This window comes from Apodemus sylvaticus, chromosome 7 (assembly GCF_947179515.1).
Source record: "Apodemus sylvaticus chromosome 7, mApoSyl1.1, whole genome shotgun sequence".
Taxonomy (NCBI): Eukaryota; Metazoa; Chordata; class Mammalia; order Rodentia; family Muridae; genus Apodemus; species Apodemus sylvaticus.
The window spans coordinates 112182304-112207410 of NC_067478.1; the positions used below are offsets into that span (position 1 = coordinate 112182304).

A 25107-nucleotide genomic window follows, 5' to 3' on the forward strand; every position below is an offset into this window, starting at 1 on the left:
GCTTGTATTAGCTGGCCAGTAAGCCTCCTGTCTGCCTCTCCAGCACTGCGGTTACGGCCATGTGCCTGTTGTGCCAGCTTTAGTGGACGCTGGTGATCAAACTTGGTCCTTATGCTCTGGGCTGTCTCAGCTGCCAGTGTCATCTTCACAAGTGGGCACGCTGGAGTTGGTTTTCAGAGCTAACATTTGGTGTGTTAACTTGTTGGTAGAGCCACCAAACGGAGACCCAAGGAAGCAGAACCAGAGCCGATAGCGCCAGAGACTCCTGAGGACAGAGACGAGGATGAAAGGGTAAATGTGCCGGCCCTTCTCTTCCTTAACTTTTTCTAAGAAAAACGATTGGATGTGTATGAGTGTCTCGTCTGCATGTATGTCTGTATACCACATTTGTGCAGCACCCACAGAAGCCACAAGAAGGTGTCAGATCACCTGGAACTGGCTGTGGGTGCTAGGACTTGAACCTGTGTCTTCTGAAAGAACAAACAGCCAGTGTTCTTAACCACTGAACCAAATCTTTAGCGTTACTTCTATTATTTTATTCCATATATATATATATGTGTATGTGTATATTTATATACACACACACACACATATGTGTATATATGTATACATATGTATATATGTATATATATATATACATACACTACACACACACACACACACACATACACACACATATATGTGCGTATGTATTTTCTTTATTTGCATTTCAGATGTTATTCCTTTTCCCAGTTTTCCCCCTTCCGGAAACCCTCTATCGCATCCTCCCCCTCCCTGCTTTTATGAGGGTGTCCCTCCACTCCGCCCCGACTTTGAATCCCCTACACTGGGGCATCTGCCGAGCCTTCATAGAACCAAGGAACTCTCTTCCCATTGATGCCTGACAAGGCAATCCTCGGCTACAGATACAGCTGGAGCCATGTGTACTCTGGTTGATGCCTTAGTATTTTACTCATTTTTGAGATGGGGCCTGGTTGACCTCAAACTCCAGAAGTCATCCTTTGGTTGCTACATGGCATGCCATGGTATGTAGAGACCTACACATGTACACATGCACACACAAGATAATAAATGTAATTTTAAAATCTCTTTAAGTGGGAAGAACTTGATTTGAAAAGAGCATATGGCAGAGTACTTAAGATACCAGCTCAAAGCCCGGCGGTGGTGGTGCACGCCTGTAATCCCAGCACTCTGGGAGGCAGAGGCAGGCGGATTTCTGAGTTCGAGGCCAGCCTGGTCTACAGAGCAAGAGTTCCAGGACAGCCAGGGCTATACAGAGAAACCCTGTCTCCGAAAAAAAAAACCAAATCCAAAAAACAACAACAAAAGATCCCAGTTCACACCCAGTCCGCTCCTGTGCACCTGTCTCAGGGTTTATTTGCATTGTTAAGACAAAGTCTCCTTACACCGTGCCTGGGCTGCCACAGGTGTGTCCGTTTCCCTGGCTTCCTGCCTGCTGTCTTTGGACTTAAGGTCTAGACTATGTAGCTCTGGGCTTCTTCCAGCATTATGTTCCAGGAACTTAGTCGTGGGTGATTTTTTTTTTGTCCCCAACAAGTAAGATGGCATGTAGTTAACAGAAACAGATACTAGATCAAGAGCCCGTTTCACTCCTCCATATGGTCCGTGCTGACTGAAGCATTGTGGCTTCGGGTTGTACTTGTTTTAGATTTAGTACAAATAATGTAGAAGGTCTACTTAGCATGGGCTGTAACTTGTGGACCATGTCCTGTGGTTCCCCAGCTTGACCGTCGAGTCTCTGGCTTGTTTCCTGCTGTTGGTCCTCTCTAGGGGTTCTGGAGGTGGTGAGCAAGGGCTGAGGCTTTAGCCCAGGCTCGGGCACCGTGGGCTTCATGTGTCCCTTCAGCCGCTTGTATTGTCTTTACATGTGGGGATGAGAACCAAGGTCTCTGCGACTAAGCCACAGCCTCAGTTCTAACTCAGTGTTGTTATTCTTCGCTTTTGTTTTGTTTTGTTTTAAAGATTTATTTATTTTTATTTATACGAGTACACTGTAGCTGTCTTCAGACACAGCAGAAGAGGGTATCAGATCTCATCGTGTGCCATCATGTGGTTGCTGGGATTTGAACTCAGGACCTCTGGAAGAGCAGTCGGTGCTCTTAACCTCTGAGCCATCTCTTGCTTTAGGTTTTTTGAAGCAAGGTCGGTCTCTGTAGCTGGGATGTGACATGAGCCACCATACCAGCCTCACCTAATGTCTCTAGTGCTTTTACGGAAAGCTGACTGGAAGCTGCTGCGGGCAGGAGGATCATTCTCCACTTGTTGGTGGGGATTTATTTCAAACAGCGGTCTTTGTGTGTAGCCTCTGTTTGAAGCTTGAGCCATATTTATTTCTTGCTGCTTAAAATAATGTCTTGGGTGTCTGGGGTCAACAAGCCTCTGCGAATCATCGCTCGGGAGCATCTAGCCCGTGCAAGCAAGGCTCCGGATTCCATTACCCAGCATTGCAAAGGGAAAAAATGAGGTGACAGTAGCTGTAGTCCCACATCCAAAGGGCAAGAGGTGGGCAGGTCTTTTGATTTGAGGCTAGCCGGCCTGGTCTATGTAGTTTGAGACTCTCAAAGTAGCAACCTGACTTCTCTTTTCATGCCGACAGGAATTCTGAATTGAACTGATTCTGTCACCTCTAGCAGGCATCTCCAGTAAATCATGTATTCTGTTTGAACTTCATGATTTTTAAGAGGTCCTTGTGTTGGAGAACCCCACAGTTAGCTACTGGAGAGGCTGCTGTTCCCTGACCACACCCGTGTTGCTGTGCCCTCATGTTGCTTAGCATAGCACAAGGAGACACTGGGCTCTGATGTCCTCCCCCTTCCCACAAAAATGGCCATTATCTTAGCCGGCAGTTGTGGTGCACGCCTTTAGTCCCAGTATTCAGGAGGCAGAGGTAGGCCAGTCTCTGAGTTCGAGGCCAGCGTGGACTATCAAGTGAGTTCCAGGATGGACAGAGCGGCACAGAGAAACCCTGTTTCAAAAACAAAAAAAAAAAGGTGGCCTCTCTGTTAGGGCCCTGGCTCCTAATGTGTCCATGCAGGGGGTGCTTGCTTGGTCTTTTTCTTTTTTCTTTTTTCTTTTTTTTTTTTTTTTTTGAGACAGGCTTTCTCTGTGCTGGAACTCACTCTCTAAACCAGGCTACCTCAAGCTCAGATCCTCTGCCTCTTTCTGCCTCTGCCTCCCGAGTGCTGGGGTAAAGGGGCGTGCCGCCTCTGCCGGCTTTCACCAAGGATCTCAGGCCGACTTCCAACTCAAAGCCCTCGGATTCTGAGTAGTGGGTTAGGGCAGACTCGTCACAGACTTTGGATATTGGCATAATTTAGGCCTCATCCTGACCTTAACCACCTTTCTTCCTGAGTTTTATGACAATCACCTAAGTTCTTAACCCTAAAGTGCCGTCCAAACCAAGAGACGTCCTGACCTTCTGTTCCTCTCCCTCCCTTTGTTTAGGAGGAGAAGAGACGAAAAACGTCACGTAAAAAATCGGAAGCTCTGGGCAGTCGCGCGCAGAGCAGGTGATGGTGTTACACGGTCACAGAGTGGGCTGAGCGCTGGGTTGGTGAACCTGCTGTGAGCGCAGACCAGGACGCTCTGCGTCTGCCCGGCACGTTGGTAGAGGGTTCCAACGTCCTGACGGTCACTGTGCTTGTTGGCAGCCAGTGCACCGGGTGGGGGGCTTAGGGAGAGAACATGCGAGGCTGCTGGTGGTGTACTCAAGCTGATGAAACGGCCGACAACCATTTGTGCTTCCTTCCAGAGTGGAGAAAAAAGCTGCTCAGAGCAAAAGTGTGATCCCAAAGGTAAGGGCTTCTGCAGGGACTTGGCCAGCGGGTACAGCAGTGCCCTGATGTTGGGGGCCCTCAGGCGGTACCTGTTCCTTCCCACAGGACAACCCACCAAAGTGCCCCGAGTGTGGCCAGTTGCTAGACGACCCTGATCTGAAGTACCAGCAGCAGAATGTGGACGCTGTGAGTCCCTTTCCGCACTTACCCTTTTATCCCCTGCCACCTGGTGCCCAGGTCTCACTGTCCCGTCTTTCAGGTGGATGAACCCGAGATGTTGACCAGTGACAAACTGTGCATCTACGACGCCAACTCGGAGTCCCATGAGGCCTATGAACTAACTCCCATGCACAGGTTCACTTCCTTCAGGTAATCACCGTGCTTGGCTGCCTGCTAGTAGGTGCCCCTAATTGGTATAATCCTTCTTCCTAACCACAGGGCTTCTGGAGATGTTCTCCAGCCAAGGGGCCGATTAAGGTTGGGTAGACGAGAGCCACATGAGACAGGCTTTCACTTAGCCCAGCCAGGCCTCCAGCTTAACAGGTAGTTGTGGATGACCTTGGCTTCCCGGCTCTTCTGTGCAGTTCTGGGGAGCCAGAGCTCACTTATGCTAGACAAGTCCTTCACCAGCTGAGCCACATTTCCAGCCCTGGTTTTTGTTTTTGCTCTTGTTTTTTTTTTTTTTTTTTTTCATTTTCCAGACAGGGTTTCCTCTGTGTAGTCCTGTCTGTCCTGGAACTCACTCTGTAGACCAGGTTGGCTTTGAACTCCCAGAGATCTGCCGGCCCTGGCTCTGCCTCCAGAGTGCTGGGATTAAAGGTGTGCGCCACCACCTCCAGACCTGGCTTTTGAGACAGGGTCTTTAACTATGTCACTGGATTGTCTTTGAGCTCCCTTTCATCCCAAGTGTTGAATTCCAGGTGTGCCACTACCAAGCTTAATCTATCTTATCTTTCTTCTTCCTTCTTTTCTTCCTTTTTTTTTTTTTTTTTTTTTTTTTTTTATTTTTAAACCTGGACTTACTATGTAGCCCTGGCTAGATCTCTTGAAATTGATCAGGTCAGACTCAGCTTGGATCTACCTGCCTCTGCTTCTGCCTTCTGAGTACTAGCACTAAAGGTGTGCACCACTGTGCCTGGCTACAGAGCCTAGCTTTGTCTCTGTCCTGGTGCTTTTCCACTGTGCTGGGGCTGTACCTAGGGCCTCTGCGCTCCAGACAAGTGATTTCATCCCGAGCCATGCCCCCCGGGTTTGTTTGCCGCCTTGTGGTCGGTGCAACTCTGTAAGTTAAATCTTTAGTCTGTGCCATTCTGAAGCTCATCCCTGTGCTCGCGCAAGGGCCGGCTCTCTGCCGGGTGTTAAGTCCACAGGCTGAGCACCTCAGAGCCTTGACTTGTCATAGAGAACCAGTGAGTGCTCTCAGATGACTTGTTAATCCTCACAACCCCAAAGCACCTTGGATTTGGGTTGTTTTCCAGTATCTGGATGTATATCACAAGCTATCCGGGGATCCACGTCTAGAAATGATACTGGGGCTTGGATTCCCCACCTGCTGTGGACCCAGCTATCCAAGCCAGGCTAGCTGAGTTTTCGGTGTCCTCCTAGTGCTGCCTTTCAAGTGCTGGAGTTACAGGCATGCCCGCCATCATAGTTGAGATAGCGTCTCTTCCGTGTACTTGGGGTTTGACTGTACTCTGTTTGGAAGGGTCAGCATGGCCTTCCATTCCTGCCATATACATTGATGCTCGATGCTGGATTGTGGAGTTGGGGTTAGTCATACTCAGCCTAACAGCTCCAGGTGCTGAGGAGAGCCTCAGGGGCAGAGAAATGGCAAAAGGAAAGTTTGCACTCAGAATGGAGGCCTGACGTGAAGTCCAGTGGGGCACTGCAAGGAGGCGGAGGCGTCAGGTGTGCTTAGCTTGCCCGAAGGCTCGGGCTGGGCCTGAACTGATTGGACAGTCAATGCAGACGTCATAGTGGCTAGAAGAGAAGCAAACCTGTGTCATGACCAGGCTGGGACACGCTTGTCCTGAGCTCTGTGTAGTGGAAGGATCCCCTCAGGAGCACCCGTGGGCATCCCAGTAGGCATTAATCCTGGTGCTCTCTGATGCTGAGCCCACCGTGGGCTGAGGTACCTGGGGTGAGTGTGGCTGTGCCTGTCCTCCCTTCCCTGCCGCTAGCACACTGATTGCCAGTGATCTACAGGGCTATGCCGTCATAGGTAGGAGACCTCTGAGGGACCGGTTAAAGCCTGCCCTGAAGATAGCAGTCAGCAGTGATCCATCTCACTGTGGTACCCTCAGAGCTGAGGCCGGGCTTCCTTCAGTGAGTCATGTAGCCACCTCCCTGGTGGGGGAAGATCTATGGGTACACAGCCCATGTGCCAGAAGCCGGGAGCCATAGGACTCCGCGTCGGCTGAGTGACTGGTAGAGACAAACCATGGGCAGGGGCAGGCCCGGTGTTGCAGTGTTCTTTATAGTCTGGGGTAAAACCCAGTTCACTTCCTGATCCCTGCACAGGGCAGCTCACCGCCAACCAGCTCTGGGGAGCCCTCTGACCGTGGTGTGTGCTGGTAGTGCAAGGAGGGAGGGAGAGTCACTGTCGTGACTGCCAGCTCTCCGTGCTGGGCTTGGTGGTAACGTGATGCTTGTCGCCTGTTCAGTGTGTACTGCAGTCGAGGTCACCTGTGTCCTTTCGACTCCGGGCTCATTGAGAAGAACGTTGAACTCTACTTCTCCGGCCATGCCAAAGCAATCCATGACGAAAGCCCACATCCACAAGGTACGTGATAAAACAAGGGTGGTGGTGGTGGCACACGCCTGTAATCCCAGCACTTGGGAGGCAAAGGCAGGTGGATTTCTGAGTTGAGGTCAACCTGGTCTACAGAGTGAGTTCCAGGACAGCCAGGGCTACACAGAGAAACCCTGTCTTGAAAAAAAAGAAAAAAAAAAAAAAGAAAAGAAAAAAAAAAAGAAACAAGCAAACGTAGGAGGCAAGATACCCCTATCTTGGCACGACTTCAGGGGAGAGCGTGAAGTTCTGCCGTCAACTGAGCACAGTGACCTTGGAGAGGCAGCATGCTGATGGGGTCTTCTGGCCGGGATGGGAGTTGGGAGTCGCCATGTTTTTAGTCTATTTCTTACAGAAAGACATTTTTCCCCCACAGGTGGTGTTGATGGCAAAAACCTTGGGCCAATCAACCAGTGGTGGCTCAGCGGCTTCGATGGTGGGGAGAAGGTGCTCATTGGCTTTTCCACCGGTGAGTGTCTGCCCAATCACAGCGTCCCGAGCCATCCGCCTGTCATGCGGGCCTGGTGGGCCTTGTGCAAAGGCGTCCTCAGGCCTCGGGGATCTGGTGACTCACTGGCGGTTCCTCTGGCTGACTGTCAAATGCTTACGATTTGAATGGGACCAAATCTTAGCTAAACTTCCCTTTTCTTTTAGCCCGAGTGGTATTAGCTATTAGAGAAGTTGGGCTTTTGGGATTTGGTTGTGGGTTTTTTTTTGTTTGTTTGTTTGCTTTAGTGTTTTAGGTTGTAGGATAAATTCTAGACGGTTCTGGAAGCTGGGGAGATTCATGCTTGCCCTGTGTTCTGCCTAGAGGCCGTCGGTTTTGAGATAGTCCTAAATTTTTTTTTTTTTTTTTTTTGTGGGCGTACTGTGTATGGGTGGGTGTTGTGCTCCCGGCATGCGTGCAGGGTCATGCAGGGCAGCTTGCAGCTGCTGTTCTTCCTCTACCCCTTGAGAGCCTGCCTGGGCTCAAACCCAAGTTGTCAAGTTTGCAAATAAGTGTCCGTACTGACGAGTCATCTCATGGGCCCTGAAACAGCTTTGTAAAATGTATTACCTGCTGGAGAAAGCAGATACCTGTTGCCCTAGCTACTCAGGAGGCTGAGGAGTTCAGGGCTAGCCTAGGCAACATGACAAGACCCCCAAGACTTACCTGCCTGCGTAAATGACCGGTGTTGGAGATGGAAATGCTAATCAGCCTGACTGGACGAATTGTCCCTTCATAGTCTTTAAAAAAACGGGTCCTGCCTGTGTTTTCCTTCTAGCATTTGCTGAATACATTTTGATGGAGCCCAGCGAAGAGTATGCACCAATATTTGCGCTGATGCAGGAGAAAGTTTACATCAGCAAGATTGTGGTTGAGTTCCTGCAGAACAATCCTGATGCTGTCTATGAAGACCTGATCAATAAGATCGAGGTGAGAGCTTGGCCCTCTCTTCGGTGGCTTTGGCTCCACATACAGGAGTCTGCACAGTCTGCTGCTGCCACTAGAAGCGCTTTCACTGATGAACGCAGCAGGTGTGGGGCGTGGCACGGGTGTAGAGGCCCTGCCTAGAATCCCCAGTGAGGGGCTTTGCCTAGCATACATGAAGTACTAGGCTCTCCCTCCCCCAACATTGCAAGGAAGCAAAATATTAGAAACATCTGATCTTCTTTTCTTCCCCTAAGACCACTGTTCCTCCTCCTAACATTAATGTGAACCGGTTCACCGAAGACTCCCTCCTGCGCCATGCCCAGTTTGTGGTAAGCCAGGTAGAGAGTTATGACGAAGCCAAGGACGATGATGAGACACCCATCTTCCTGTCTCCATGTATGAGAGCCCTGATCCACTTGTCCGGGGTCTCCCTGGGACAGAGGTAAGAGCAAGAATCAGACGGTGGCTTGAGACCAGAGGAGGCAATCTCCTGAGTCTGGTTCCCTGAAATGTGGCCGTCTCCCTCAGGCGAGCGACACGCCGCGGCATCATGGGCTCTACCAAGGAGAAGGACAAAGTGCCCACGAAGGCCACCACCACCAAGCTGGTCTACCAGATCTTTGACACTTTCTTCTCAGAGCAGATCGAGAAGGATGACAAGGACGACAAGGAGAACGCCATGAAGCGCCGCCGGTGTGGTGTCTGTGAGGTGAGGGGCTATCCTTGGCTCTTCATCCTCAGATGTGAAGGAGAGTTGTCCATGCTGTGGGGTAGCTGCCTGGTTGGAGGGCCATATGGACAGAGGGTTGAAGTCAGAGTGTCCAGGACCTTTGGTCTGGGTGCTGCTGTTGGCAACAGAACCTGGGTTTCCTGGGAGGTGTTGGCTCTGCCTCCATTTCCTGTGGCTGTTGAGAGAACAGACAGCTGACCCCAGGAGCCAAAGCTGTCCCCTCCACCCTAGACCCTGGGCGCATTTCCTAGGACGCTGTCTAGAGCTGAAAGTGCACATTCCTTTGTTTAGATTTGTGGCTGCAGAAGCCTCTTGCTTTGACTTCCAAGAGCTGGGTTTGCAGACCCGTGCCACTGTGTCTGGCTCTTGTGAATTGTGAACCCTTTTCATATAGATAGCCTTGGAATCAACCTACATCACAGTAAACAGGCAAACACAAACTTCAAATAATGTGGTTAAGCTATTCAAGGAGGCACAGGCCTGCGATCCTGGCACTTGAGAAGTGGAGGCAGGAGGATCAGGATTTCAAGGCCATTCTCAGTTTTATAGTGAGTTTGAGGTTTGAGGTCAGCCTGGGCTGCCATGTTTGAAAAATTAAGAGAAACTGGGCAGTGGTGGCACACGCCTGTAATCCCAGCGCTTTGGAGGCAGAAGCAGGCGGATTTCTGAGTTCGAGACCAGCCTGGTCTGCAAAGTGAGTTCCAGGACAGCCAAGGCTACACAGAGAAACCGTGTCTCAAAAAAATAATAAAAAAATAAAAGAAAAATTAGAGAATGAATTTGTCCTTTTCCGTAGCCTACATGTGCACATGTGTTCTGAGGCTGACCAGAAACTGCTGGTGCTCCTTCATCTGCCTCGTGTGCACAGGGCATCCAGGTATGACTGCCGTGCCCAGAGCTGTGATATCCGCTGTCCTGACCGCAGCTGACAGGCCTCACCTCATCTCAGGCTATGCAGGGACTTTCCTGTGGGCTTCGACTAGGGAGAGGACTCCTGCGTGTGCTGTTCTTAGCAACCAGGGGCAGTCACCTCTTGCGGTTTACTGGTTTGCCTGTCCCTGGGCACAGGTGGAGCCTGGCTGGTCTCCACGCCCACAGTAGCTTGTCCTTTCTCTCACGGCAGCCCCTTCAGGATGCCCTGCCCTGCCTCCGGTCCTTGACATTCCTTACTGTCCTTGTAGTTGAAGTTTACTTGTTTGTTTTAAAGGTGTGGTGTTATGTGGGTGTTGGTGGTGTGTGGCTGTGGTGGTTGTTTTGAATGGAGGTGGTGCTTGATGGCCCTGCTTCACTACCTTGTTGTCCTCGTTTATTTTTTGTTCGGGAACGTCTCCACTGACTGCTGGGGACTCTGGTGGCTCTGTGACACCTTCACAGAGCTGCTTGTGAGCTTCTAAGGTGCCCTCAGCACCCTGTTCACCTCCAAATTTTCAGATGCACACGCCCCTCTGTGTCTGTGCATGTCCTTTGTGAACATCTGGGCGACTTGATACCTAATACAGGCTAAGGCCACGTATGGCTGCCATGCCACATTGCTGAGGGGAAGGGTGAGAAAACTCTGTTCAGCACAAAGCCAGTATATGTTCACCCTTAAGATTTTTCATTAGTGAGGTGTCCTCATGGGCCACAGTGTGCATATGAAGGTCAGAAGAAACTCTGGAGTTGGTTTTCTGCCTTTCTGTGGGCCTTGAGTATTGAACTTGGGTTATAAGGCTTGGCACCAAGTGCTTTTACCCACTGGCCCTGAACATGCCAGTGAAATGTTATAATTAAAAGTTCTGGGCCTGGGTGTGGTAGCACACATCTTTAATCTCAGCATTCAGCTGCAGCTGAGGCAGGAGTATCTGTGTTCGAGGCCAGCCTGGTCTACATAGTTCCATGACAGCCAGAGCTTAGGCCTTGCGTCTAAAACAAAAACAAAAGAAAAGCCAAACAAGATGGCTCAGGGGTTAAGAGCATTGACTGTTCATCTGAAGGTCCTGAGTTCAAATCTCAGCAACCACATGGTGGCTCATAAAATGAAAGTCCCCAGTTAAGAATTGCTGATGGAGCCCAGTGTGGTGGTGCACGCCTGTAATCCCAGCACTTTGGGAGGCAGAGGCAGGTGGATTTCTGAGTTCGAGGCCAGCCTGGTCTACAGAGTCAGTTCAGGACAGCTGGGCTACACTGAGATACCCTGTCTCAATTGCTGATGGATGGACCCGGTTGTTATTTTTCAGGTCTGTCAGCAGCCTGAGTGTGGGAAGTGCAAGGCGTGCAAAGATATGGTTAAGTTTGGTGGCACCGGTCGGAGTAAGCAGGCTTGCCTCAAGAGGAGGTAAAGGCTGTGCTGTGTTTCACTCGGGAAACATGGGGGGGCCGAGGCAGGCGTGCCGGGGACGTGGCGTGGGGCTGACTGCGGCGTGTGCTCTGCAGGTGTCCTAACTTGGCCGTGAAGGAGGCTGATGACGATGAAGAAGCTGATGACGATTTGCTAGAGATGCCATCACCCAAAAAGTTGCATCAAGGGAAAAAGAAGAAGCAGAATAAGGATCGCATCTCCTGGCTTGGGCAGCCTATGAAGGTGAGGCCCCTGCCTCTTGCGTGCCGCTGCGCCTCTGAGCCCGGCCATGCAGCCTGGAAACGGCCTGCCGGCGGCCTGTGAACAACAGCCGCTGCCCAAGCTCTGGACCTTGTCGCTCACTGGTAAACCGTGAGCTGCGCCTGTAGCACAGGTCGCCCATACGCCTGTACCCTCTGCAACGCTCCGTTCCCACCTCCCAAGTGCCAAGCCATGTGCTGCCCTGTCTGTCAAGTTGTGTTTGTTTAGTTGTTTTTATAAGAAACAAGCCTGATGGTGGTGGTGGCACCCAACCTTTAATCTTGGCACTCGGGCAGAGGCTATCTTAGGCTAGCCTAGTCTACACAGCATATTTCAGAACTGCATGTTCCAAGGCCAGGGAAAGGTCAGAAGCCTCTGGGGGGGGGGGTGTTGTTTGTTTTGGTTTGCAGATCTTACTGTACCACCTTGGATAAGTTAGAAATTCTATTTTCATTAGTGTTTTTTTTTTTTTTTTTTTTTTTTTTTTTAAGATTTATCATATATAGATGACTGGGGTTAGAAGAAGGTATGGAATCATCTAGAACTGCACCTAAGGTTGAGCCACTTTGGGTGCCAGGAAGCGAATCCAGGTTCTCTGGAAGAGCACTGAGCACTCTTCTCCAGAGTTGTTTCCTTTTAGCCTTGCCGACGTGCGGACTCCAGGCCTGTGCTGCCTTTCCCAGCAGCTCGCACTTGTGCTTTTTCTCTGAGTCCGGGTTTTTCACTGTGTAGCTCTGGCTGGCCTGGAACTCAATGTAGGCTAGGAAGGCAAGCCTCTGCCTCCACAGTGCTGGAATTAAAGGTGTGTGCTGTGACACCTGCCTTTTTTCTTAATTCTATTACATCAACTCGTGGATGCTGCAGCAGGGGTGCCAGGACAGATTGTGCAAACCACTAATCTCCGTCTCCCATGTTGGTCCCAGAGATGAACCTTTGGTCGTCTGCCTTGGGGGCGAGTTTGCTTATCCACTGAGCGGTCTCATCCTCCATGACGTAATAAACCACGAGTGTCTGTGAAGTGTGCTTTTCTGCACTGTGCACTCACACACCCTTCGTCCCATGGAATTTTCATGGGAAGTCGGGGAGGTTAAATCTAGTGAGAACCCTGGATGTGACTGTCACCTGAGCTCTCGCTCGCTCGCTTTCAGATCGAAGAGAACAGAACGTACTATCAGAAGGTGAGCATCGACGAGGAGACGCTGGAGGTGGGCGACTGCGTCTCCGTCATTCCTGACGACTCCTCCAAACCACTGTATCTAGCCAGGTGTGTGTGCCTGCCTCTTCTCCTGACCCGTCCAACTGTGTCAGATACACCCCAAGTCCTGCAGCTTACGTGAGGTGTCTGTTCCCTGTCCTGTCTCATGGCTGCAGGGTCACAGCTTTGTGGGAAGACAAGAACGGGCAGATGTTCCACGCACACTGGTTCTGTGCCGGGACAGACACGGTCCTCGGGGCCACCTCCGACCCCCTGGAGCTGTTCCTGGTGGGCGAATGCGAGAACATGCAGCTGTCCTACATCCACAGCAAAGTCAAGGTCACCTACAGAGCACCCTCCGAGAACTGGGCCATGGAGGTGAAGCCCCCCATCCCTCCGCCCCCGCGTGCACCCCTCCATCCCCGTTAGAGCTGGGGCTCACACAAGTCTTTGTTTCCTCAGGGAGGCAAGGACCCTGAGGCCACATTGCCCGAGAATGAGGATGGGAAGACTTATTTCTACCAGCTCTGGTACACCCAGGAATATGCAAGGTTTGAATCTCCACCCAAGACCCAGCCCACTGAGGACAACAAGCACAAGTGAGTGTAGGTCCTCCCGGGCCTCGCCCTGCCCTGCCCTGCCCCACTCCGCCCTGCTCTGCTCTGCCTTGTCAGAGGTTTACACAAGTGAGTGTGGGCCAGTCGTAGGCCCTCCCCGTGCCCTGCCGTGTCAGGGATTTACTTCCCAGTTGTGTTCTTTGCTGACCAAAGAGGTCATGGAAATGTTTGAAATGCATGGACCACAGCTGGAGAGATGACTCAGCGGCTAAGAGCACTAACTGTTCTGCCAGAGGTCCTGAGTTCAAATACCAGCAACCACATGGTGGCTCACAGCCATCTGATGAGATCTGACACCCTCTTCTGGTGTGTCTGAAGAGAGCATGGTGAATGCATTAAATACATCTTTAAAAAAGAAAAAAGTACCGAGCGGTGGTGGCGCACGCCTGTAATCCCAGCACTCTGGGAGGCAGAGGCAGGCGGATTTCTGAGTTTGAGGCCAGCCTGGTCTACAGAATGAGTTCTAGGACAGCCAGGGCTACACAGAGAAACCCTGTCTCGAAAAAAAGCAAAACCAAAAAAGAAAAAAAAAAAAAGGTATGGACCACTTGGAGGTTACCTTGAGCAAGGTGTGGCCCTCTGTGGTGCTGGGCTGTAGCCCTGGGCCTTGGGCATGCTGGCTGAGCGCTCTGCTGCTCTTCTTAGCCTCTGGCTTGTTTCCACTGATTTCTGTCTGAGCCGTGGTCCCCAAGAACTGTCTTCAACATGTAGACATAAGAAAGAGGGGCTGCCCTCCAGACGCCTGCAGATAAGTGCTCTTGGGTTTCAGTGGCTGCTGCTGTCCCTGTTGTGCCACTTCAGAGCCTTGAGTTTCTGCTCTTGCTTTGGCGTTTGCAGGTTCTGCCTATCTTGTATCCGGCTGGCTGAGCTGAGACAAAAAGAAATGCCCAAGGTCCTGGAACAACTGGAGGAGGTGGACGGCCGAGTCTACTGCGGTGCTATCACCAGGAACGGTGTTGTCTACCGACTGGGCGACAGTGTGTACCTCCCTCCTGAGGCCTTTACTTTCAAGTGAGTTCCACCCATGTCCCACACCAGTCAGCTGGCTTTGTGATATTCCCAGCTAGGCCCCCTAAGCCAGGGTTAGACCATCATTCTGGTTTCTAGTGAGAAGCTGAGAACCTAATGACTACATTTCAGTTTCAGAGCTGTTTGCTTTTTTCTATAACTAAACAACCTGATGTCACTGAGCTGCAGTAATGGAAGCCACGTTCTGGCTCATTTAGGAAGTTCCAGTGCAAGGTTGGTCAGGTGCCACTCTCAGCCTGGGGGGTGACAGATCTCGTGTCATCCGGCTAGGGAATGAAGGAGAGAAGAGGGTCTGTCCCCCTTGAGGGCGCGCCTCCGGGGACATTATCAATGTTCTGCTGCATGCTGACAGTGCAGCCCCGGGGACCTGGCCTTCAGCATCCTGACCTGGGAGTCTTTCAGCATCTGAGCCTGGGTGAGGCCCGCAATGCTGGACAGTCTGTCCCTACCTCAGCTCTGCCTCTCAGCATCTGTGAGGCCTCAGGCTCAGGTTGCTTTCCAGAACTCGAAGGCCTGAGCCTGTTGAAAATGTAGTGCTTGACCCATGTTCTGGTGAATGAGATATTTTACTGTGAACAGAATACCTCAGACTCCACATGTCGGGTGGTGGGACATCATCACCTTCACCCTCCCTCCACCGTACTATGTCCTCAGCACTAGGAAACGTTGGAATTGCAGTTTGTGTTTACCAAACCATAGCCCGACATCTAGATCTGAGGACCCTTTCCCTAGTGCCCAGTGGGACCTTAATCCCCAAATTCAATTTAGTTGTTTTGGCCCATGGAACGGAGGAATTGGGTGGGTGCCTGTGTCCTACTGGTGTTAGGCGGTTTACCTGTCTAGTGCTGCTTGTGTTTGGTGCCCTCTATAGGGTGCTCCCTGTGGTGGTGTGTGCCCAGCATGTAGGCCACACACAGCTTCTCAGAGGGCCTCTGGGACCAGAGCAACTGTGGAAGCCCAGATAAAGTCAAGGCTAGCCGGGCGGTGGTGGCGCACGCCTGTAATCCCAGCAGTCTGGGAGGCAGAGGCAGGTGGATTTCTGAGTTCGAGGCCAGCCTGGTCTACAGAGTGAGTTCCAGGACAGCCAGGGCTACACAGAGAAATCCTGTCTCGAAAAAACCAAATCAAAAAAAAAAAAAAAGAAAGAAAGAAAAAGTCAAGGCTTATGAGAGTGGGCAGCGTTCTCACGCTCCCCCTTCAGCTGTTCTCTGTAGTCATGTCACTGTGAGAACCCTTGGGTCACAACGGACTTCTCAGAATGCAGTGGTTATTTTCTAGGCTGACACCTGGGGAGATGGTATGGTGTCCTCTCAGTTCTTAGTCAAATGTCCCATACCAGTAAGTTCAAAATGCTACGTGGCTGGGAGGCAGGTCCAGGTGGGCCTGAACCTCGGGTCCCCTAGGCTAGCCTGGAACTCCTGAGTCTACCTCATCAGTCCCACATCCTGGGATTCCAAGCACAAGCATCCACATCCACATCCACCTGAGCTCTGGGAGTTGGTGGTGTTTTAAACATTTCGTGAGATTTTACTTGCGTTATCTTTCCTTGATGGTGTTTGGGTGTGCTGAGAAATCGGCTCACTCCAACCGATCCCCTAGGCTCCAGCCCCAGCTCAGCTGTACCTCCACTGTCCTCTCCACAGCATCAGAATGCCTAGCCCCGTGAGGCGCCCCAAGAGGGATCCCGTGAACGAGACCCTGTACCCTGAGCACTACCGCAAGTCTTCCGACTACATCAAAGGAAGCAACCTGGACGCTCCGGAGCCCTACCGCATCGGCCGGATAAAAGAGATCCACTGTGGCAAGAAGAAAGGAAAGATCAATGAGGCGGACATCAAGCTCCGGCTCAACAAGTTCTACAGGTGGGCGTGGGCTCCGCCCCCACGGCCTTCCAGGAGGCTCTGCTGGCGGAGGTGGCTGCTTCTGGTTATCCTGAGGGCACGCTGTCTCTTCAGTCGTAGCTTTCAGGCATTCATAGTTGTGGACCAGTGGGGAACCAATGTCTGACAAGGACCAAAAACTGGTGTCAAGGGACGGGTCCTCCTTTTTCCCTGCTCTCCCGTCGCCCTCCCGGCCTGTTCTGCACCTTCCCTGCAGGTTCTGGAGGTTCTGGTTCTTCAGTCCTTGGCTTAACTCGACACTCCCCATGCGCACGTGCACACATGCACTCACACACACTCGCACACACACACACACACACACACACTCACACGCACACACCTTTGTGCGTGTGTGCGTGCATGCATGTGTGCTTTTGGCTTCTTTGTGAATGGGTTTTAGCTGGTTGACAAAGGCAGATCGATCTCTAGGGTTTGAGGCTAGCCTGGTTTAAATAGCGAGAGCGAGGATAACCAAAGCTACACAGAGAAACCCTGTCTTTGAAACATAACAAAACTGGGTTTCATTCTGGAGTTCAGGGTCCCCTGAAACGCACTATGTAGTCCATTCCTGCCTTGATCCCGTATTGATAATCCTACCTCAGCTCTCTGTCTTCCCCTCGTAAAAATCCTGTCCCTGGAAGTGATGAGGGGCTTCTGTGAAAGGAAGCCGTTCTGGATGGCCCACTGAGCGTGTCTGCAGCACTGCTGGAACTTGGGCTCTGTCTCGGCAGCCCAAGTGACAGGATGACAGACACCTGCTGCTTCAGCAGAGTCTCCTAGTCTCTGTAAGAATCAGAGTGGCTGTAAGAGCAGGGCACCCAGCACTGATGGGTGGGGCGAGGGCAGAGCAGACCTGTCCCCGATGGCGCCCGGATCCCATTCCTGCTGTGCTGTTGAGGCCATGTAAGGATGGTGGCCACCAAGCTGACCGCACCGGGATGTGGTCTTTTCTATGGTGCAGTTTATAGGTCGAGCATCTTCAAACCAGTATATTCAAGTTCTCCAGCTGACCTCACCTTATAGGCTGCCACAGGTATACTTAATGCTCCACAGAGGCCAGAGAGATGGCTCGGCGCTTAAGAATTTTTTTATGATTTAGTTTATGTTTTATGTATATGAGTACACGGTAGCTGTAGTGATGGTTGTGGGGCATCATGTGGTTGCTGGGAATTTGAATTCAGGACCTTTGCTTGCTCCAGTCATCCCAGCTCGCTCTGGTCTGCCCCGCTCACTCCGGCCTAAAGATATATTTATTTATTATATCTAAGTACACTGTAGCTGTCTTCAGACACACCAGAAGAGGGCATCAGATCCCATTACAGATGGTTGTGAGCCACCGTGTGGTTGCTGCGAATTGAACTCAGGACCTTCGGAAGAGCCGCTGTTCTTAACCACTGAGCCATCTCTCCAGCCCAGTGCTTAAGATTTGATGTTTGTTTTCTAACACCCAGATAGCTGGTGGCTACAGTCATGTGTAACTCCAGTTCACAGGACCTGATGGCCATCTTCTGCCCTCCATGGGCAGTGTACTTGTCTGTAGCCAGGCATACATGGAGGCAAATTATCTCATACACATTAAATAAAAGCGAATAAATCTTTTTTAAATGTCGCCTGAAGGACCTGGGCCACTGGGCTGGTAGCTGATGTCTGTAATTCTATCAGTTGAGGTGCTGCGGCAGGAGGATCACTGAGTTGGAGGTTGGCCTGGGCAGCAGAGCAAGACACTGTCTCAACAAATAAAAGGCCTTGAATTCAGCTGTGGCGTGAGGTGTACAGGACTAGTAAGATTCCTGTTCTCAGACTCAGCTCCCGATTGCTGGTTCCAGGCATTTCAAATGAGGGTGCTCTGGCCTGTGATTATAAATTTGTGGTAACATAGTATTCACCTGGTATGCTCACAGGCCTGAGAACACCCACAAGTCCATCCAGGCAACCTACCATGCTGACATCAACCTGCTTTACTGGAGCGATGAGGAAGTTGTGGTGAACTTCAGCGAAGTGCAAGGCCGCTGCACCGTGGAGTATGGGGAAGACCTGCTCGAGAGCATCCAGGATTACTCTGAGGGCGGACCCGACCGCTTCTACTTCCTTGAGGTGGAGCCAGGCAAATCAAGAGCTGGGTGCCCATGAAAGTGGCTCAGGCTGGGGCGGGGCTCTGTGATAGACCGGGCCTTTGCTAGCAGACACTAGGCTAGGTCCTGGGTATGTCCTAACAGGAGATAGAAAACAGACTAAGGAAGCAGCTTATAGGTGTGGAGGTCTTATTTGTTTTTTTTTATTGATTATTTTTTTCATGAGAATCAATTGGTGTTTTGCCCACATGTATGTGTGTTGTTGGTATCAGATCCCTGAAACTGGAGCTACAGGCAATTGTGAGCTACCATGTGGGTTCTGGGAATTGAACCTGGGTCCTCAGAAAGCAGCCGCTACTCCATTTCCCCAGACTGTTTTTGGTTTAGTTGTCTTTGAGATAGGGTCTCACTGTGTAGCCCTAGGACTCTGTATGCAGGTTAGGCTGACCTTGAACTGGCAGCAGTCGTCTGTCCTCAAGTGCTGGAACTAAAAAGCTGGTGCTCTCCCCTCCCCCCACCACACGCTTAAGTGTGAGATTTTTGGTTTTTAAAGAAAACTGCAGCTGGGGATGTGTTCTTGCCCAGCACACATGGAGCACTGGGTTGGGCCCCAGCACAGTTATAAACTGGCCATGGTGCCCAGCAGGCGGCCTGTGGAGGCAGGATTGGGCATTGACAAGGAGAGCGGGGTGGCTGGCGGGCTGATGGTTGACCATGTAAGTTGTTCGGGCAGAGCTGCACATCCGTGCTCGCAGGTCTGACAGCAGGGGGTGCTGCAGAGTTAACGCCCAGCCTCTTAAGAGTAGTAATTGGGAATGCAACGTTTTATTGCCTTAACATCATTAAAATTTATCTGCGACTGTTTTTGTAGTCTAACAGCCGTGCTTAGGGTTTTGATGTGTGTTGAGAGTGTCCCCTTCTTGGAGGAGCACACTTTAGTCCCGTGAGGGTTGTGGACAGCTTCTCTGTAGCGTGGCCTGGTGGCCTGGCCTTAGATCGTGCCTGTGCCTCAGCCCCTCTACCGGCCTGCTGCCTGAAGGTTTTGTCTGTTTCCAGTGGCGAGAGCCAGTCCCATTGGTGGCTGATTGGCTGGAGTTCTACTCAGAGATGAAGAGACTCAGTCCTTAAACAGCGTGAGTGGATCCATGCATTCCCTCTGTACTAATGTGCCTTCTCTCTGCAGGCCTACAATTCAAAGACCAAAAACTTTGAAGACCCTCCAAACCATGCCCGCAGCCCTGGGAACAAAGGGAAAGGGAAGGGGAAAGGTGTGTCTTTGTCCTGTCTGTCAGTCTTCCTGAGTGTGGTTCTGTGAGGGAAGGTGCACGCTGTCAAGGCAGCCTGAACCACCTCCCAAATTCTGGGATCATAGATGCCAGTGCTTGGGCGGCTGAATCAGGAAGGTCTCTTAAGGGGCCTCTCTAGGTCACATAGCAAGACAAAGCATCTCCTGAATAAGGTGGGGGGGGGCCCTCTGGTGGCCCTTCTGATGACTGATTAACATTCCTCCTCCAGGGAAAGGGAAGGGAAAGCATCAGGTATCAGAGCCCAAAGAGCCCGAGGCAGCCATCAAACTGCCCAAGCTCCGGACTCTGGATGTGTTCTCCGGCTGTGGAGGGCTATCGGAAGGATTCCACCAAGCAGGTAGGCCCGAGCTGGTGCTGAGGCTGGCTTGTTGGGACGACGCACGCTTGAGCAGACAGAATAAAACAGGTTTAAGATAGCAGGCCTCCGCTTTGTGTCTGTCAGGCATCTCAGAGACGCTGTGGGCCATCGAGATGTGGGAGCCGGCAGCCCAGGCGTTCCGGCTGAACAACCCTGGCAGCACGGTGTTCACAGAGGACTGCAACGTGCTTCTCAAGCTGGTCATGGCTGGTGAGGCGACCAACTCTCTGGGCCAGAGGCTGCCGCAGAAGGGCGATGTGGAGATGCTGTGTGGTGGGCCCCCCTGCCAGGGCTTCAGTGGCATGAACCGCTTCAACTCCCGCACGTACTCCAAGTTCAAAAACTCCCTCGTGGTCTCCTTCCTCAGGTAAGCATGGGCCACCGCCCTAAGTCAGTTTGCTGGGTTTGTGGGAGCTGCCGGGGCCCTGTGGCCCGGCCCCTGGGCATGTGGGGTTTGCAGTGACTGTGTGTCCCTCCTGCCCCTGCAGCTACTGTGACTACTACCGGCCTCGGTTCTTCCTTCTGGAGAACGTCAGGAACTTCGTGTCCTACAGACGCTCCATGGTGTTGAAGCTCACACTGCGCTGCCTGGTCCGCATGGGTTACCAGTGCACCTTCGGAGTGCTCCAGGTGGGCGCGGCGGGCGTCGTGACGCAGGTGGACTCCCACGTCCCCCACCACAATCCCCGGCCCGGGGTGAAGACAGGCTGGGCTCAGATAGAAAGGCATAGTGCTAGCCAGGCATGGCCGCACACGCCTGTAATCCCAGCACTAGGGAGGCAGGGAGGCAGCCTGAGCTACATGGAGGAAGCCTGGTTTGTAAAAAGCATGGGGTGGTGAGATGCGGAGGCTCAGCCCTGTCTTCTCCAATCCTGGAAGGCCGGAGGAGGATCCGTGGATTGAAGGACCTCAGGACTCAGCTCTCGGCTGGAGCTCAGCGTGGCCCAGTCACTCGTGGCCCATTGCCTTGTCCTGTCCCCAGCACCCAACATGAACGGGTAGCGGGAGCCCGGGTGGTAGAGCGCTTGTCTAACCTGCAGGAGGCCTGGGCTGCCGCCATACAGATGTGCTTGCACACGCTAATCATCCCAGCAAATAAGAGGGTCGTAGGTAGGATCAGGACTTGATTTCATCTTTGTCTACATAGCAAGTTTTTCGCCAGCCTAGGCTATGTGAGACCTTGATTCCACAATCAGACAACAAAATTCGCTGTTCAAATGTGTTCTAAAGTAACTTGAAAGTCGTGGGACCCACACGGGACGAGTGCTGTGGCCCCACCCATCTCCTTGTGCTCGCGGCCAGTTCTGGCCCGCAGCCATTGTCTTCCATGGCTGTTGGGGAAGGGGGGCTCCGGGCCTCCCTGGTGGTTCTGCCGCCTCTGCAGCATTCCCCTGGGAGGGCTGGGATTGACAGATGAGTAGGTATAGGTCAATAAAACACAAGGAGAGCAGGGGCCCAGGGAACAGGGTTTATCCAGAGCACACCCAGCATAGAAGCTCTCCTGTTGGTCACCCGGAGGGCTTGTCAGACTCCTAGAGATGCAGGAGCTACTGTGAGGAGAGACCGGGCAAGAGTCCGAAGGACAGTGATGGGTTAGCATTCCTGGGGGGGGGGGGGGGTTGGCCTTAAGTGAGCTCCGCAGAATCAGGATGGCAGGAGTCTACGCAGACAAAGGATTTTAGTAGTTACTGTCGCCTTGGGGGTGTCTCCATTTAGTCAGAATGGGAGTTGTGCAAATGGCGTGACCCTGGCTGACCATTTGGTGGGTTGCAGATTCGTGCCGCCGCTTTCCAGTTCAGCTCTCTGAGGAGAAGCCAACTGGACAAACAGTCTGCCTGATGCCATCTTTCCTCTGCTGCAGGCTGGACAGTATGGTGTGGCCCAGACACGCAGGAGGGCCATCATCCTGGCTGCAGCCCCAGGAGAGAAGCTGCCTCTGTTCCCAGAGCCTCTGCATGTGTTTGCGCCCCGTGCCTGCCAGCTGAGTGTTGTGGTGGATGACAAGAAATTCGTTAGCAATGTCACGAGGTAGGCGCTGTGCTCCACCCCCGCGTGCGGGATAGCGGTCGGTTGGGACGCTGCCCAGCTCTCCTCCCGGACAGCGGCAGTTGGTCGTGTTGCCTGGCGTACTGAGGAGGTCTGCGCCGTCCACCTTAGGTTGTGCCTTGTGTGCAGGCAGCAGGCCTGAGTAGAGCCCACGCCACAGCTGCTCTCACACACCCCATATCACACATGTCCGCTTCACACCCTGAGCTCTTCAGCAGAGGCCGCCCGCTTGACATCTAACAGATCACCTCTGCTGCAGGCTGAGCTCTGGCCCCTTCCGGACCATCACGGTGCGAGATACCATGTCTGACCTCCCTGAGATCCAGAACGGAGCCTCGGCACCTGAGATCTCCTACAATGGGGAGCCACAGTCCTGGTTCCAGAGGCAGCTGCGAGGATCACACTACCAGCCCATCCTCAGGGACCATATCTGCAAGGTAGCTTCCCTGCCGTCTGGCCAGCGCCTGGTCCAGCTTCCTTCCCGGGCTTGTTAGCCCCTCCACAGGCCTCGAGGTTCAACATCTCTGATCTCCTACCCACACAGCGTCATGCCCGGGTTGGCATCCAGTGTCCCCACAACACCCTCTCTCAATAGCCTTTCTGTATGGGCTTCTCCTCCATCAGACATCATGTTGTGTGTGCTTCCAGCTGATTTCATGATGGGCCTCCGCATTCTGTGTATTCCTCTCTGATGTCCCTCCACACACGCCCCACGGGTCCCCAGCTCGGTTCTCACACGGCTAGGGTTGGGGGTTGTCTCCTCCTGGTGGGATCTGAGCCTCCGGGAGCCCTTCTGTGCTTCCTGAGCTGGTGTTCAGCTGGGACTCCTGTGTTGTAGGACATGAGCCCACTGGTGGCTGCCCGCATGCGGCACATCCCGCTCTTCCCGGGATCGGACTGGCGTGACCTGCCCAACATACAAGTGCGGCTGAGAGACGGCCTCATAGCCTATAAGCTGCAGTACACCTTTCACGACATAAAGAACGGCTACAGCAGCACCGGCGCCCTGCGAGGAGTCTGTTCCTGTGCGGAAGGTGGGACCCCAGGCCTTAGTCACCCCCTTCCACTCGGTCTTCCCCAAGGCAGGAGCCTCCCTTATGGCAGCCTGGGGGGGCTTCCTGGGGTTTCGTAGCAGTCCCCATCACGGCTACTTGTTAAGCCAGCGGCCTGGCCACGCCTGGGTGCTGCTAAGTAAAGGGCCGCCATGGTGTGAGATTACAGCAGCATGGGGGGCCCCGGTTCAAGCACCCGTAAGAACTCCCCTCCGGAAGCCCCTCTGCAGAGATGAGGAGGTGCCTCAGTCTCCCTGGTGCCTGGCACCAGTCTTGGCCATAGCTCGGTGTTCTGTTGCAACAGGCAAGGCCTGCGACCCCGATTCCAGACAGTTCAGCACCCTCATCCCCTGGTGCCTGCCGCACACCGGGAACCGGCACAACCACTGGGCCGGCCTCTACGGGCGTCTGGAGTGGGATGGCTTCTTCAGCACCACTGTCACCAACCCCGAGCCCATGGGCAAGCAGGGGCGGGTGCTCCACCCGGAGCAGCACCGGGTTGTGAGCGTGCGGGAATGCGCCCGTTCCCAGGGCTTCCCAGATACCTACCGGTTCTTCGGCAACATCCTGGACAGACACCGGCAGGTCAGTTCCTCGCCAGAGCAGGTCACCGAGCAGCCTCAGCTCTCAGGCTGGGAGTGGGGGGACACGCTTGTGAGTCAGGTTGTGTAACGGTGTGGGTCAGCAACAGCACACAGTGGCCCGAATGCTCCTCCCAGGCTGGCTTTCCTACATGGTCTTTGCTATTGACAAAAGGGCCCTGCCAGAGCCATCGACCTGCTGCCCTGGGCTCACGCACACCATTCCCACGCCCTAGACCCTCGCCTCACAATAGGAATCACATTGGATCTCGGTGTGTCCAAAGTTTGCTTCCAGATTTCCCTAAAGTTTTTAAAAAGCTCCCTGTTAGCTGGGCCGTGGTGGCGCACGCCTGTAATTCCAGCACTCTGGGAGGCAGAGGCAGAGGCAGGTGGATTTCTGAGTTTGAGGCCAGCCTGGTCTACAGAGTGAGTTCCAGGGCTATACAGAGAAACCCTGTCTCGAAAAAACCAAATCCAAAAAAAAGGGCTCCCTGTTAGCTCCATGTGGTGGGTCTCCAGCTCCCAGCCAAGAGAGCCTTTCTCAAAGACTGAACAAGCAGAGCTCCCGGTTAGTGACCCGTGGGGGTGCAGACATCCCAGCAGAAGGGCTGAGCCACTGGTGTGCCTGGGGTCAACCTGGTGTCCCCTCCACCCTTCCCGCAGGTGGGTAATGCTGTGCCGCCACCCCTGGCCAAAGCCATTGGCCGGGAGATCAAGCTCTGCCTGCTGGCCAGCGCTCAGGAGAGCGCCTCAGGTATGTGCCATTTTCCTCATGGGCACTGTGTCTACCAAGTCCACGCCAGGTCAGAGCAGGAGGGCCAGGGCAGTCGCACAGTGGCTTTTGGGGCAGTGTGGGCATTGTGCTCAGTGGTCAGGCCAAGTCAGCAGGCGCCAGCCTCAAGGGCTGCCTCCCAGCCCCTCGGTGCAGAGACCTCGGGGAGCCTGTCTCAGTCCTGAGTGTTTCCAACGGCATACAGGTCAAGGCCAGCCCTGAGTGGCTGCGCTGTGCGGTTCTCAAGTGACTTCTTCTCCTTTCTCCTCAGCTGCAGTTAAAGAGGAGGCTGCTACCAAGGACTAGTGCTCTCCCCAGAGCCCCGCGTGCACTGATGTTTTTAACCCTTTGAGCCCCACCATTTGAAGTCTTTGTGCTCAGTGTCTGTGGCCATGGCTGACACTAAGCTGTTTGTATAAGGTTTGTTTTGTGACCAAGCCGTGTGTAGTACTTTGTGCATTCTGAATTTTAAGGTGTTTGGTTTTTTGGTTTTGGTTTGTTTTTTTTTTTATTATTATCCTGTATTCTATCAGATCTGCCACTGTGCTGGTGGCAAGTGAGACTCGATGTAGTTTTATATGTTGTGATATTTCTTCAAAATAAAGCGCTTCTGTAAAGCACCCAGCTGGTGACTTGATTCCCCTGGCAGCGTTCCCACCAACGGGGGAGGGGAGGTTGTGGGGGGAAGGGGGGAAGGGCTCGTGCTTTAGGGTGTCCGTGGACCAGCCACTGCATCCGCCTGGGTGGGACACACTTCTGTGATTCTGCCCAGTGAAAGGCAAACGGAACTTTCTAGTAGGTCTTTCCCGAAAGCCTCTTCAGACGGTCTTGGCTAATGTCCGTGGGTCCTTACCAGACCTTTGTGGTGTCTGGTAATAAAGCAGCCAT

General features: G+C 52.8%; 1 protein-coding gene across 1 annotated transcript in view; it reads left to right on the plus strand.

The window, feature by feature from the left end:
- Positions 1-24839, plus strand: part of Dnmt1 (DNA methyltransferase 1) — a 48034-nt gene extending 23195 nt beyond the window's left edge. Inside the window, exons 12-39 of the mRNA XM_052188967.1 lie at positions 210-291; positions 3466-3530; positions 3773-3815; positions 3903-3983; positions 4057-4166; positions 6461-6579; positions 6965-7057; positions 7854-8005; positions 8257-8444; positions 8531-8711; positions 10949-11046; positions 11145-11292; positions 12459-12574; positions 12682-12883; positions 12968-13104; positions 13960-14133; positions 15795-16013; positions 17933-18125; positions 19287-19371; positions 19619-19747; positions 19853-20135; positions 20257-20398; positions 21630-21796; positions 22074-22251; positions 22653-22848; positions 23171-23451; positions 24111-24201; positions 24491-24839. Of these exons, the coding sequence (XP_052044927.1) occupies positions 210-291; positions 3466-3530; positions 3773-3815; positions 3903-3983; positions 4057-4166; positions 6461-6579; positions 6965-7057; positions 7854-8005; positions 8257-8444; positions 8531-8711; positions 10949-11046; positions 11145-11292; positions 12459-12574; positions 12682-12883; positions 12968-13104; positions 13960-14133; positions 15795-16013; positions 17933-18125; positions 19287-19371; positions 19619-19747; positions 19853-20135; positions 20257-20398; positions 21630-21796; positions 22074-22251; positions 22653-22848; positions 23171-23451; positions 24111-24201; positions 24491-24525 (3988 nt within the window). The 3' untranslated portion in view covers positions 24526-24839. The remainder of the gene's footprint in view (positions 1-209; positions 292-3465; positions 3531-3772; positions 3816-3902; positions 3984-4056; positions 4167-6460; positions 6580-6964; positions 7058-7853; positions 8006-8256; positions 8445-8530; positions 8712-10948; positions 11047-11144; positions 11293-12458; positions 12575-12681; positions 12884-12967; positions 13105-13959; positions 14134-15794; positions 16014-17932; positions 18126-19286; positions 19372-19618; positions 19748-19852; positions 20136-20256; positions 20399-21629; positions 21797-22073; positions 22252-22652; positions 22849-23170; positions 23452-24110; positions 24202-24490) is intronic.
- Positions 24840-25107: the final 268 nt, after the last annotated feature.